Source organism: Ostrinia furnacalis, unplaced genomic scaffold (genome assembly GCF_004193835.3).
Source record: "Ostrinia furnacalis isolate ACB-3 unplaced genomic scaffold, ASM419383v2 OfSCF3961, whole genome shotgun sequence".
NCBI lineage: Eukaryota > Metazoa > Arthropoda > Insecta > Lepidoptera > Crambidae > Ostrinia > Ostrinia furnacalis.
In genome coordinates, this window is record NW_021134200.1 from 114,526 (window position 1) to 127,094 (window position 12,569).

The 12,569-nt window shown below is 36.8% G+C and overlaps 1 protein-coding gene across 1 annotated transcript in view; it reads left to right on the forward strand.

Annotated features, from left to right (window-relative positions):
• The window catches only part of Myb (proto-oncogene like protein Myb), a 62,341-nt gene that overhangs the window by 665 nt on the left and 49,107 nt on the right, over window positions 1–12,569 (forward strand). The window contains exon 2 of the mRNA XM_028312452.1: window positions 3,651–3,764. Coding sequence (XP_028168253.1) covers window positions 3,651–3,764 — 114 coding nt within the window. The remainder of the gene's footprint in view (window positions 1–3,650; window positions 3,765–12,569) is intronic.

Consider the following 12,569-nt stretch of genomic DNA (forward strand, 5'->3'; position numbering starts at 1 on the left):
TCTCTAAAAACAGCTAAGAAATCATCCTGCTTTGCTATAAAAATACATTTGGTATTCAACTCTACGTCGCAATAGGTTATTTCCTCCTTCCTTGCGTTCTTTTCTCGCTTTCCATCGCTGCGCGGTCCGAATCTGTCTCTATACGTTTACCGTTTCTTTTCGTACCTATAGTATTTATAATTGCAAGAATGTACCTATAATAGTCTTGTTTACAATACTAATTGTAATTTAAAATAATATTGTAAATTAAAATTACAATTCGGCAATTTGGTTTCGCTTTCGATAACAGACTAAACAAGACAATTTTTACTTAACATTTAAAAACATTTTTACATAAATCCGAAAGCCTACGTCAAGTGATGCAATGCAAGATACAAAAAATATTTTTTATAAATCTTCAAACTTCAAGTCTATTGTAACTTTTATAGCGTAATTCGGACCGGACTGTGATTTAGGCTCGGAACAATAACTTTATTGTTCCGAGGATTTAGGTTAACGATGAATGGACAGAGCGTTCCATTTCATTCAATCTATGCCTACGATGCGATTTGATTACAAATCAAATTCTGTCTAATTCATTTTAAATAGGTAACTAACGCAGTCTGTTGTAATATGCTACGAAAACTGATGCTTGTTAAATGTAAAGTTTGTAAAAAGGTCCTGTGGTCCTATGTTTATATTGTGCCCTTAGCTGACCTTACCAGGGCCGTATTTAGTCTATTGGGGGCCCCTGGCATTTAATAATCAAGGGGGCTCTATCCCTCTAAAAAAATTGAATTGCCAATTTAAGACGGAGGTATCCGCGATTACGCTCAATTTTTAACACGCTTTTATTAGGTCGCTCTGTATGTAACTTTGTAATGGAATCTAGGAATCTGAATTACACGCACTTCTAATTCTTGTATCATCATGAAACTTGGCAATTATACAACGTGTCCCAAAATTCAAGGATAAGCCGGCGCCGCAGGATGGACATAGTCATGACTACTTTAGGAAAAATAAGGAAAAAAATCTATCTTAATTATTTTTAAAGTTACACAATAAATTACGAAATTCTTCGAAATTGACACCCCTTATGATATTTTACATTACCACGACCACCATTTTTCAAATATATCTGTTTTTTTGTTTGTATCGGCAACTTAAGTAGTGCTGCTGTCCACACCATCTCTTAAAAACCCCCAGAATCCTTGCAGTTTTTACACAAAAATTAATCAAAATATGTTATTTCCTTAAAATTTTGAACGATTTTTACTTTCACTCCACTTTGACTTATCGTTTTGTAAAAAAAAAGTATGAACACTACTGCGGCAAGTTGTTTATAAAGTTGACGCAACTATCCAAGATTCCAAAATGGTATAATACTCTAAGAAACCTAGTCGCAAAAAAAATATACGTACCATTTTTACAAGCACTTCGCTTGTTAGTTAGTATGGGATAAATCTTGCAACTGAATTTAAAACCAGTTCTCCTCAACCGATTGGGCTGAAATTTGGTATACTTATGTAAGTACGATCCCACCATAAACATTCTGTAAAAAATTNTTTCAAACGAAGTCAAGCTTATTTTTCAAAAAAGTTTTTTTTTTATTAAAACTTTATTTTAAACTTTTTAGTTGTTTCTCAATCTCATGGCCCAAGTGCTCGGGAAGACAAATCCAACGAACCCAAACTCGATAAGCTTCCGCCGTTTCGTTTAGGAGTTCCTATAGCCAGCTCCTGCCACCTCTTGACTTCATCATCAGGACCCTGGACATCATCTAGCACGAAAGTGCTCGAAAAGACAAGTCCAACGAACCCAAACTAGATGCAATTCCGCCGTTTCGTTAAGAGTTCCTATAGCCACTTCCAGACTCCATCCAGCTCAATGGTACCATAATATTGCATTGTCATCGTACTTACACAAGTATACCAAATTTCAGCTCAATTGGTTAAGGAGAACTGGTTTTTAATTCAGTTGCAAGATTTATCCCATATTTACTAACAAGCGAAGTACTTGTAAAAATGGTACGCATATCTTTTTTGCGACTAGCTTTCTTAGAGTATTATACCATTTTGGAATCTTGGATAGTTGCGTCAACTTTATAAACAACTTGCCGCAGTAGTATTCATACTTTTTTTTTTACAAAACGATGAGTCAAAGTGGAGTGTAAGTAAAAATTGTTCAAAATTTTAAGGAAATAACATATTTTGATTAACCATTGTGTAAAAACTGCAAGGATTCTGGGGGTTTTAAGAGTTGGGGTGGACAGCAGCACTACTTAAGTTGCCGATATAAACAGAAAAACAGGAATATTTGAAAAACGTCGTGGTAATGTAAAATATCATAAGGGGTGTCAATTTTCTTCGAATTTCATAATTTATTGTGTAAGTTAAAAAATAATTGAGATAGATTTTTTTCCTTATTTTTCCTAAAGTAGTCATGACTATGTCCATCCTGTGGCGTCGGCTTATCCTTGAATTTTGGGACACGTTGTATGTAAATTAGATGACTATGCAATATTATGGTACCAACGAGCTGGTCTGATGATGACCATAGGAACTCCTAAACGAAACGGCGTAATCTCATCGAGTTTGGGCTCGTTGGATTTGTCTTTTCGATCACATTAGTGCTAGATGATGTCCAGGGTCCTGATGATGCAGACGGGAGAAGGCAATATGAACTCTAAACTAAGAGGGTATTTTTTTAAAACTATTAATTATTGTATTATTTCTTAGGTTACTGTTAAAATATTTTATAGAACAAACCTAAAATTAATTACCTATCGATCGGGGGATAAGAGCAGTGACCAGTGGGAGACAGGCAAGGCACCCAACATTTGGTAATCCATTATGTCTGAAAACTATTCCACCAATTTTACTAGACCTGTGTACGTAACTGCTACAACTACTACCTAATAGGTATTAAAAAATATATTTTAATAAGTTTTCGATTCTTTATGTTCTCTGAGTTCTGATCTCATCTTGTAAGAAGATCCTGAAGGCTGAAGACGTAGTAAGTCTTCCTCTTGGGTCTTGTTGTGTCCAAAGTAATTTGAGTTTCAGACCTATACCATTCCAATAACTCCTTTTTAGTTAGGCATTACTGGATTTGTAAATAGGAAGTCTAAATTCGGGGGCTCTACGGGACAAAAATGTTCATCGAAAAAAGGCAATTTGTAAAGTGACCCGGACCGATCTAGTTGCTACTAATAGCTACAAGAACAAAGTCCATTGTCTCGGACCTTCCACGTTACTTCTATTAAACTACCATAGCTTAGCAGTCGGAACTCTACACATTCGCTTCTTGTCAAGGACTCTTAGAGACGATGCTCATAAACTCAACTCTGATACTAGGTTACAAGTTAGTGCTCATAATAAGGGTTTACTTGAAATCCTTAACTGTTCTTAAGATTTAAGGTATATTCACAGTGGCAAGGTACGTGACGTGCGTGGCTCTTGCGATATTTGTATCAATCAGTCAATTTAAATATCAAAATTCGTCACCGTTTGACAGCTCATAAAAAGTATGTCAATTGACTAGTGATTTTGATAACTACCTTATTATGAGAACCAAACTTTTGTGGTATGCAGTTTTACCTGCTCGCTGTGCAACCTCGGTAAATAAGTATTTCATACGCATTTCCACTGAAATCTACACTTTTGTTACAGCATGGAGGATGAAAACACCAAGTCATATCTACAGTTGCAAATTGAAAAGCTAAAAGCTTTGAGAGCCAAGCTAACCACTGATGCAGAGGAAGATTTTATTATTAAAGCTGAACCGTAAGTACTTATTAATAACCGTACCAAGTATTTGATTTTCGGAGTTCGGCAAGATTATTAAATGGTGTTTTAAGTTAAATTATTGTTTAAATCTTGTGAATTATCAATATACCACTTGTGAGAATGCTCTTCTTCTTCGTTTCGCTCTTGGCAGAGCGGTCGTGGCCACGTTGAGGCGTTGTTCACATCGGTTGTAGAGGCGAATACAACTCTCCGCATGCCTTGCCTTCTCCCTCTGTTGGCAGATTGTCTGGTGCAGTCACAAACACTCTACTGGTTACTAAATAATACTGGCTATCTATTCCCTAGAGAAAGCAACGCTTCGATGATTTGTTATTTAATAATCACCTAACAAAACTTAATCGATCAAATCATCAGAACCTTACTTACCTATCAAATTCATAATGATTTCATCGTGAGTCCCTTGGGTATCAAGATGTTACAGACCCGAAAAGGAAGTTAGGAAGCGTCTTGTCGGAAAATTAGTCTGTCGTACGTACCTACTAGGGCTCTATTATACGTCATACCTCTGAGACCTGAGAGTGATATCCCCCAGGACCTTAGTGGAACAAAGTCGCAAGATATAGAGTTCGCACGGACTGGAAGCAAACGCTGATGCTGCCTAATTAATATCGTTTGATATTTCAAAGTTATCAGATAGTTCACAGTCTGAAGATGACGTCATACGGGCAAGCCGCGTCTTATTACCTAATTAGATAAAGAAAGAACATTAATAATAAATTATATCAGCTGTCATTCTCATTCATCATGCTGAAGTAAAAAGTTAATTGTGTTAGTCGGTTTTTCGGTCGGATTTCAAACTCTAGGATAAGTTATTTTTCAGTTGGTAATACTGGCTGGACAAAGATACATTATCTGATTTAGAAAAACCTTCAAGATTCTTCTGGATGCCCTAAATATTGTAATTTGAGCTCTTTGAAGAAACAATTTCACCCATTGCCCGACCCCGGAATTGAACCATGGTCGTCAGAGCTACTAAAACCGGTATCCAAACCACAGAGCCATTGAATTCCAACGAGACAAGATAATTGTGGCAGCTGGATAATGAATTATTGAACAATATGTTTAATCAATTTAAATTTTATGGAAGTTCTTTTGGTAGCCGCGCCTTGGTATTTTTTTGGTCCCAATAGTCCTTGATTTTCACAGAAGGAAAACCCCACGATTACGAACGAGTTTTATTTTCTTTAATCTCTTGCCTAAACGCAGTGAAAATGAGTTTGCAAGATATTTCGGCATGTTATAATCCCTACAGTAACTCAGTTTCTCTACGCTTTTTTCACACCTCAACCATTGAACCGAGTTTGATGTTTGGTATAGAGATTCGGTATAAGACGTATAGTCCCGGGAAAGGACATAGGAAAAAAGATACCCAAAAGAGGGCAACAACATAAGATAGAAGTCGTAATTGCTGGCTATCCATCTGTCTTTCTTTATAATCAACAAAATTGAATCTCTCTCGTAAAAATTCAGTAAAAAATATGACGCGGTTTCTATTAACCACCTTGAGGTCCATCCTTCTTTTATAAAAACAAAAACCTGTCGCAAATAGCCGAACGTGCCCAAGGATTCTCTCATGCATCCTAGTAATAAACCGTACTATTAAAACTCTGGAATCCTTCGACTTACGAGGGGGGCAGGACGGGGGACCGCGTTGCTTGCGCTCAGTTCGCGCGGCTTTCAGTCCGGCCCCGCGCGCGTTAGGCATAGTCGTGATTCACTTGCGTTCGTCGCACAGTGGTCTGAAAATGAAGCTCCCATACCATAGAAACTTAATGTCAGAAATTAATAAATAAAAATATGTATAGTGTTTAGTATACCTCCCTTTGTTTTACTAATATAGTATGAAGGGTATGAGTAGCTCCATGTGTGAGAAAAAAAATATTTTAATTTTTTTTGTATGGAAAAAAACACTTAAGGTGGATTTTTTAAAAACTGAATAGAACTGAAGGGCTGGTACTCACATGAGCTATTGCACCATACATGGCGATCAAGATGACATACAATTCTTGTGCCGTTGGGTGCCGCTTTGCACGTAGCAAGCTTTGGAAATTTTGAATTTTCGGTAGGTGATCTTTCAAGTCTTTGATGTTATTTTATGAAGTTATTAACCGCTTTCAATACGAGAATAATGTGTAAATTAATACTCATATACTAGGAATATACTAGGGATATTTTTAAATAATTTTTATTTTGAAAATATAAAAAAATAAAAAGTTTAATCATTGAATGAAGTAACCAACCAGTTGGTTGACATTGTTGTTAGTTACTAACCTGCTACTAGTTACTAACCACTGACATTATTATTAGTTACTAACCTGCTAATGACGTTTGAATGAAAATAATAGAAATCAACATTGATTAAATAAACAACCTTAAAAAGTTCGATTTTTAACTTCAAAAACTAAACAAATCGCTGCGTAGAGATGTATCCTCACTGTGCATCTTCTATCGCATGTATCACGGGGAGTGCTCCGAAGAATTATCCGGACTTATTCCTGCCGCCACTTTTCGCCACCGATCTACCCGACAGCACTTCCACCCCCATCACTTAGATGGTTGGCAGTCCACAACAGTACGTTTCTCTAGAAACTTCCTGCCCCGTACAACCAAACTGTGGAATGGACTGTCGTCTGCGGTGTTTCCGGACGGATACGACCTGCAAGCTTTCAAGAGGAGAGCGTATCTTTACCTTAAAGGCCGGCAACGCACCTGTAACGCCCCTGGGTCTGCGGGTGTCTATGGGCGACGGTAATCACTTACCATCAGGTGATCCGTCTGCTCGTTTGCCTCCTATCACATAAAAAAAAAAAAAAAAATCGAACTGCCTAATATGCCAATAGAACTACATTTAACTTAAAAAATCGAACTGCCTAATAGGCCAATAGAATTACATTTCAAATCGGAAATAATTCCTACAAAAGATTTTATTGTTTTAAGGGCTTCATTTGTTACCCATTAAGACTATCCTAAATGGCAATGCCAGATTTTGTATGGAAGGTGGCGTCTTTTTTTTTTCGCGCTGCTATCGACCAAACTTTGTTTTTTGATTACAAAATATTGTAATAAACCAAACTTACTATGACATGTATACCTCTAAACTCAGTCTGAACTGAGTTACGAGCGTTAGAAGTTTGAAGATTTACATACTAGATTTGCTTTTTGCGCGCAAGTTTTGTAAGAAATTGCAACAAAAAGAAACGCCAATTTCCGGCATTGTCATTTTCGACTTCGACGGAGTTGTGCTTAAGTGGTGGGGCCCCCGAAAAGGGCGTTTTTTCGGTTTTACGGTTATATCGCGTAAAGGACTTACCCTATCAAAAACTGGTCTTCATGACGGTTGAAGGGCATTAAAATTTAATCCTGCATTGAATGAGACTAAATTCATATGGTTTGGACAAATCGTTCACGTGCTTATCTTCGAAAAAGTACAAAATGTACGTATAATTAATGAACCTCTACGTCCAATGGCTCGTCACTCGCAGGCTCTAAAGCCTTGTAAAGGGCCGACTCAACCAGTTTAACCCTGTCAAGGCTTAAGAGCTGGATGTACCTATTCTTGTTCGTCCCAGCCATTCCTTAACTGCGGTTACTGCACCTCTTCCTTGCACTCTCCTGAACAACTCTGTGTTACCAGGCATCGATTAGGCAACGGTATCGAATGGCTGGGACGAACAAGGATAGGCGCATCCAGCTCGTAAGCCTTGACAGGGTTACACTGGTTGAGGCGGTCCTTTTCAAAACTTGGAATCCTGCGGGTATCGAGCCATTGGACGTGGAGAGGATAATTAATTATACGTACATTTTGTACTTTTTCGAAGATAAGCACGAGAACGGTTTGTCCAAAACATATGAATTTAGTCTTATTAAATGCCCTTCAACCGTCATGAAGACCAGTTTTTGATAGGGTAAGTCCTTTACGCGATATAACCGTAAAACCGAAAAAACGCCCCTTTCGGGGGCCCCCACCACTTAAGCACAACTCCGTCGAAGTCGAAAATTTAGGATAGTCTTAATGGGTAACAAATGAAGCCATTAAAACAATAAAATCTTTTGTAGGAATTATTTCCGATTTCAAATGTAATTCTATTGGCCTATTAGGCACTTCGATTTTTTAAGTTGTTTATTTAATCAATATTTATTTATATTATTTTCATTAAAACGACATTAGCAGGTTAGTAACTAATAACAATGTCAGTGGTTAGTAACTAGTAGCAGGTTAGTAACTAATAACAATGCCAACCAACTGGTTGGTTACTTCATTCAATGATTAAACTTTTTATTTTTTTATATTTTCAAAATAAAAATTATTTAAAAATATCCCTAGTATATTCCTAGTTATATGAGTATTAATTTACATACTATTCTCGTATTGAAAGCGGTTAATAACTTCATAAAATAACATCAAAGACTTGAAAGATCACCTACCGAAAATTCAAAATTTCCAAAGCTTGCTACGTGCAAAGCGGCACCCAACGGCACAAGAATTGTATGTCATCTTGATCGCCATGTATGGTGCAATAGCTCATGTGAGTACCAGCCCTTCAGTTCTATTCAGTTTTAAAAAAATCCACTTTAAGTGTTTTTTTCCATACAAAAAAAATTAAAATATTTTTTTTCTCACACATGGAGCTACTCATACCCTTCATACTATATTAGTAAAACAAAGGGAGGTATACTAAACACAATGCATATTTTTATTTATTAATTTCTGACATTAAGTTTCTATGGTATGGGAGCTTCATTTTCAGACCACTGTGCGTCGCCGAAAAAAATAAAATAAAAAAAAAACATTTCGCGGTTAGTTTTGCACTTTTGTAGGTTATGTCGTAGTAAAATGTTTCAAGGACAGTCAAAGTGATTTGGAAGTTCAACGATGATTTTAAGGTCAATTAGTAGGGGTGGTTTGTTTTGTCATCGCGCCCTTTGATTGTTGTGAGCGATGCAATATCAAAGTAATGAGGACGACGACTTGCAATATCGGATTTTTGGAGAATCCTTCATCTTGCCGAACGAAAGCTCGGTGTCCGACCGCCGTAGAAAGTGAGTTTTATTTTTGTTTACTTACGATTGCATTCAAAGATTATTCATTTTCATGAAAATTATATTTATTTTTACGACTAAAAATATTTTATTATAAGTAAGGACAGCAACAAAAGTCACCGGCATTTTCTTTTATTCTCTTATACAGTAAGACAGTAACTTACCAATTTAGGATTTATCTTAGCCATACCTCAGCATGGACTTGGCTAACTTCGACTCATTTGAAGGTGTTTTTAGTTTTATTACCTACCTACTGAAGCACGTGTCCCGATTTGATTAATTTTTATACCGACATACGTACAGACGACAGCACATTAGACTGTACATTTTTGTTGCAAAATCACCCATAATGACAAGGATAAGATAAGATCCCACATCTAGCTTGACGTGCCGTCTTCTGTACGTCAGCAACAGCTGATATTTGTAGGTTAGACGCAAGTTTTTTGTAATCGCTGCTAAAGCAATGAAATAAAATAACAAAGCTTGCCATTAAGCTGGGAACACCCAGGTAGAGTTGAAGATGTATGACCCCTTATCCTGATACTGGCTGGTATTGTGTGCTCGCGCCTTATCTTGCTCTTAAAAATAAAAAATGTCACATGTACAGTCAAAAGCAAAATTATTTTAAATTTTATTTATACACCGTGTTACTTTGCATTCTTGCCATATTCACAGAGATAAAAGTAGGGAACAATACCTATTATTTAAGATAAACAAGAGACTCCCATAAAGAAAGTACACTAAGATTTTAGTAAATTTGGTTTTACAGTACAAATTGGAATAAACCAATTTTGTGTCGCACGTTCTACAGGTGCAAGTGGAATAAACCTAGTGGGCGTGGCCTAGTTCTTAATTTTATGGCTTTGGGTACCAGCCTTTTTATCCAGTCATAATAACTATTTTAAAATACTCTTCAGTTGATTTCAGATTTTCCTTTCTACTTTACGGGACCGTCAAAAACACGTAATAATGAATAGGGTTTCAATTAATTTACAACATTGTTTCCTATTTTTACAAATTAATAAATTAAGTATGAAATGAAATCACCTTAATCACAATTAATTATTTATTCAAAAGTTCCTACTTACAAAGTTTACGTACTGCGAAGTAAGTGTTCAAAGTGTCCTCCGTTCTGATGAAGGCACAGTCTAGCACGGCGAAGCGTAGGTTTTTCGCAACACATAAACGTTTTGTAGCACAGTTTCACTAAAACAATCCTTTCATGTAACGCGTTTACACTGTTTATCTCTTCTGTGCATACCAGTCGTTTCAAGTCACTCCAAAAATCCATTGGTGTCAGGTCCGAGGATCGTGGTGGCCAAGCTACTGGACCCCTCGTCCAATCCACTGTTCACCAAACGTATTATTCGCGCACTTGACGTCCTTATTGTGGGGGAGCACCATCCTGCTGGTAGTAGAGCATTTGGTGTAACGCTAAGGGTACGTCATCAAGCATTTCGTCTAAGACGTCTTGCAGACACTCCAAGCACTATTTTGATTAAATTATTTGTTGTTTGAATACACTTCAGTCATTTTTGTATTATTTATAACGTGATTTGTGTTGGATGGATTTCTCAGTTTTTTACAAGTGTCAAAAAGACATTTTAAAGACAATAGATTGCAATAGATATTTAAAAATACAATAAAAAGTAAAAAAGTCTCCATCGCCATCGCCAACAAGTGATGTGCATGCGTTACGATAATTAGTGGTGTGTTTAACAGATTGTCGATAAAATAAAATACTCAAGATTAAAAAAAATTTTTTTCGGGCATTATTTTTTTACGGATTTGTGTTCAGTATCAGTAATATAGTAACCTCTGTAAATATGGCAAGAATGCAAAGTAACACCCTGTATAAATGTGGCATTGGAATTTTAAAATCGAATTTTAGAATTCTAGTTTAAATTTCGAACCCAAAGATCTCACGAATCCCGGCTATCTACCTACTTGGTAGGTACCTACCTACCGGCGAAAAAGAATGTATCTTATCTGTTGACTGGATTCGTCTTTATGACGTGTTGTAATACCGAAATGCTCCACGAACTGTACGATGTTGATTACTGTGAGACAGTCCACAAAAAACTTATCAATTAAGACGATTGCTCTAATTCAAACCACGCTGCCATATTTACGGCCAGACGGTCATTGAGTTATTGAGAGAGATGACAGCTTGTAATAGGTGACACTCATTCAACTTATATTGTCCCACTTATGAGTTAAAAAGCTCTTTTCCCAAAGTTTTAAGGGATAAACTTGTCTGGCCTAGGGATAAACCGTAAAATTTACCGGTTTCCAGTTCCACTAGTTGAAAGCACTTGAAAGCCTGGCATTTCATGCTGATCATTACGAGTCTTTTACATCGGACTGAAATAAAATAAATGACGATCGTAATGTTTATCCTAATAGAATGTTTCGCGAAACTAAGGGACTGTTGTACCAGTTGTACCTGGCTACTGACTACTTCATTATCTTACTCAATAATAATGCTCAGATCTTAGATTTATTGCCCACTTTTTGATGACACAAAAAAGTTGGAAGATTTATAGTTCCTCCCACACATGGAAATTAGATACTTGTCACGGTCACAGCCACACGTCGCAAACATTTAGGTATGAATTCAAATGCCAATACATCGCGACCTTCAACTCGGTTGGAAGTCCGGACCCCGGATTATCCTGCGTGCTATCCGAGACCTTGAAACCAGTACCAAGGCCTCACGTATGGGTACGGATAGCAACAAATGATGTTCAACTTTTACGTCGATTAGGCAAGTTTAGGGCCATAAATCTGACCCGCATGGGGAGTGTCGGCGGAATTGTAGAAATTAGTTACAAATTGATCCAATATTGCGTCATGTGTTGTCTAAATTATTCCACAATTTGGAGTCGATTTGGAATCGGCGTGACTGTGTATGATATTCATGTAAATTCAGGGGTTCTGTCAAATTCATCAACGCAAGCAGTTGCAACTAAGTTAGGGGAAATTTTTAATAACTAGATTAGGCCAGTAAGTTCAAGCTAGGTGTTTGTTGTAGTTACGGATACTAACAACGGAACCCTAAATTGCGTGTGGTCTGTGCGTGCCCTTTTTTATTGTATTTTAATTTCGCTAAATTAGTATTTTGTTGACTGTACTTAGAGACCAGTTCCACCTAGTTACAGATCGGATCTGATAGATGGATTCCATTCAGTAATGAGACTTAGAACAAGCGAATAAAGATGTGTAAGACATTTTTTATGTTATTTGAAGAACTACTTATTGAGGTGTGTTATCTTTGTTTTGTTGTTTCATAATCATGAGCGGTCTCTAATACGACGATAGAAAGTTTAAAATTCCTAGTTTTATCCCTTTTCAGACTATCCTTGAATGGTTTTAAAAAGTAACACGTAAAAATAATCGTGTCAAATGATAGGTACACCTACGAATACCTTCAAGAATTTCTCTACCGCGCGCGTTCCCAACCACGAACGCGGCACTTTCGAAACTACCCTCAACTATTGCAATAAAATATCAAACGCGAAACGTTTCCGTGGCTTCGTGTTTCTGCATAGTTTTCTCACGGTGCGCAATGTAATGCGAATACTCCATATTGTTTTATTTTAAGTTTACTAACTTGGGATAAGGACATATTTTATAAACCAGTTATTCCGGAGGCAATTTATATGGCCGGCCCTTCATTCAAGAATGCGATGGTGTTATCACGTAATTTGACTAATTTGTAGCCTTAGGTTACGTAATATA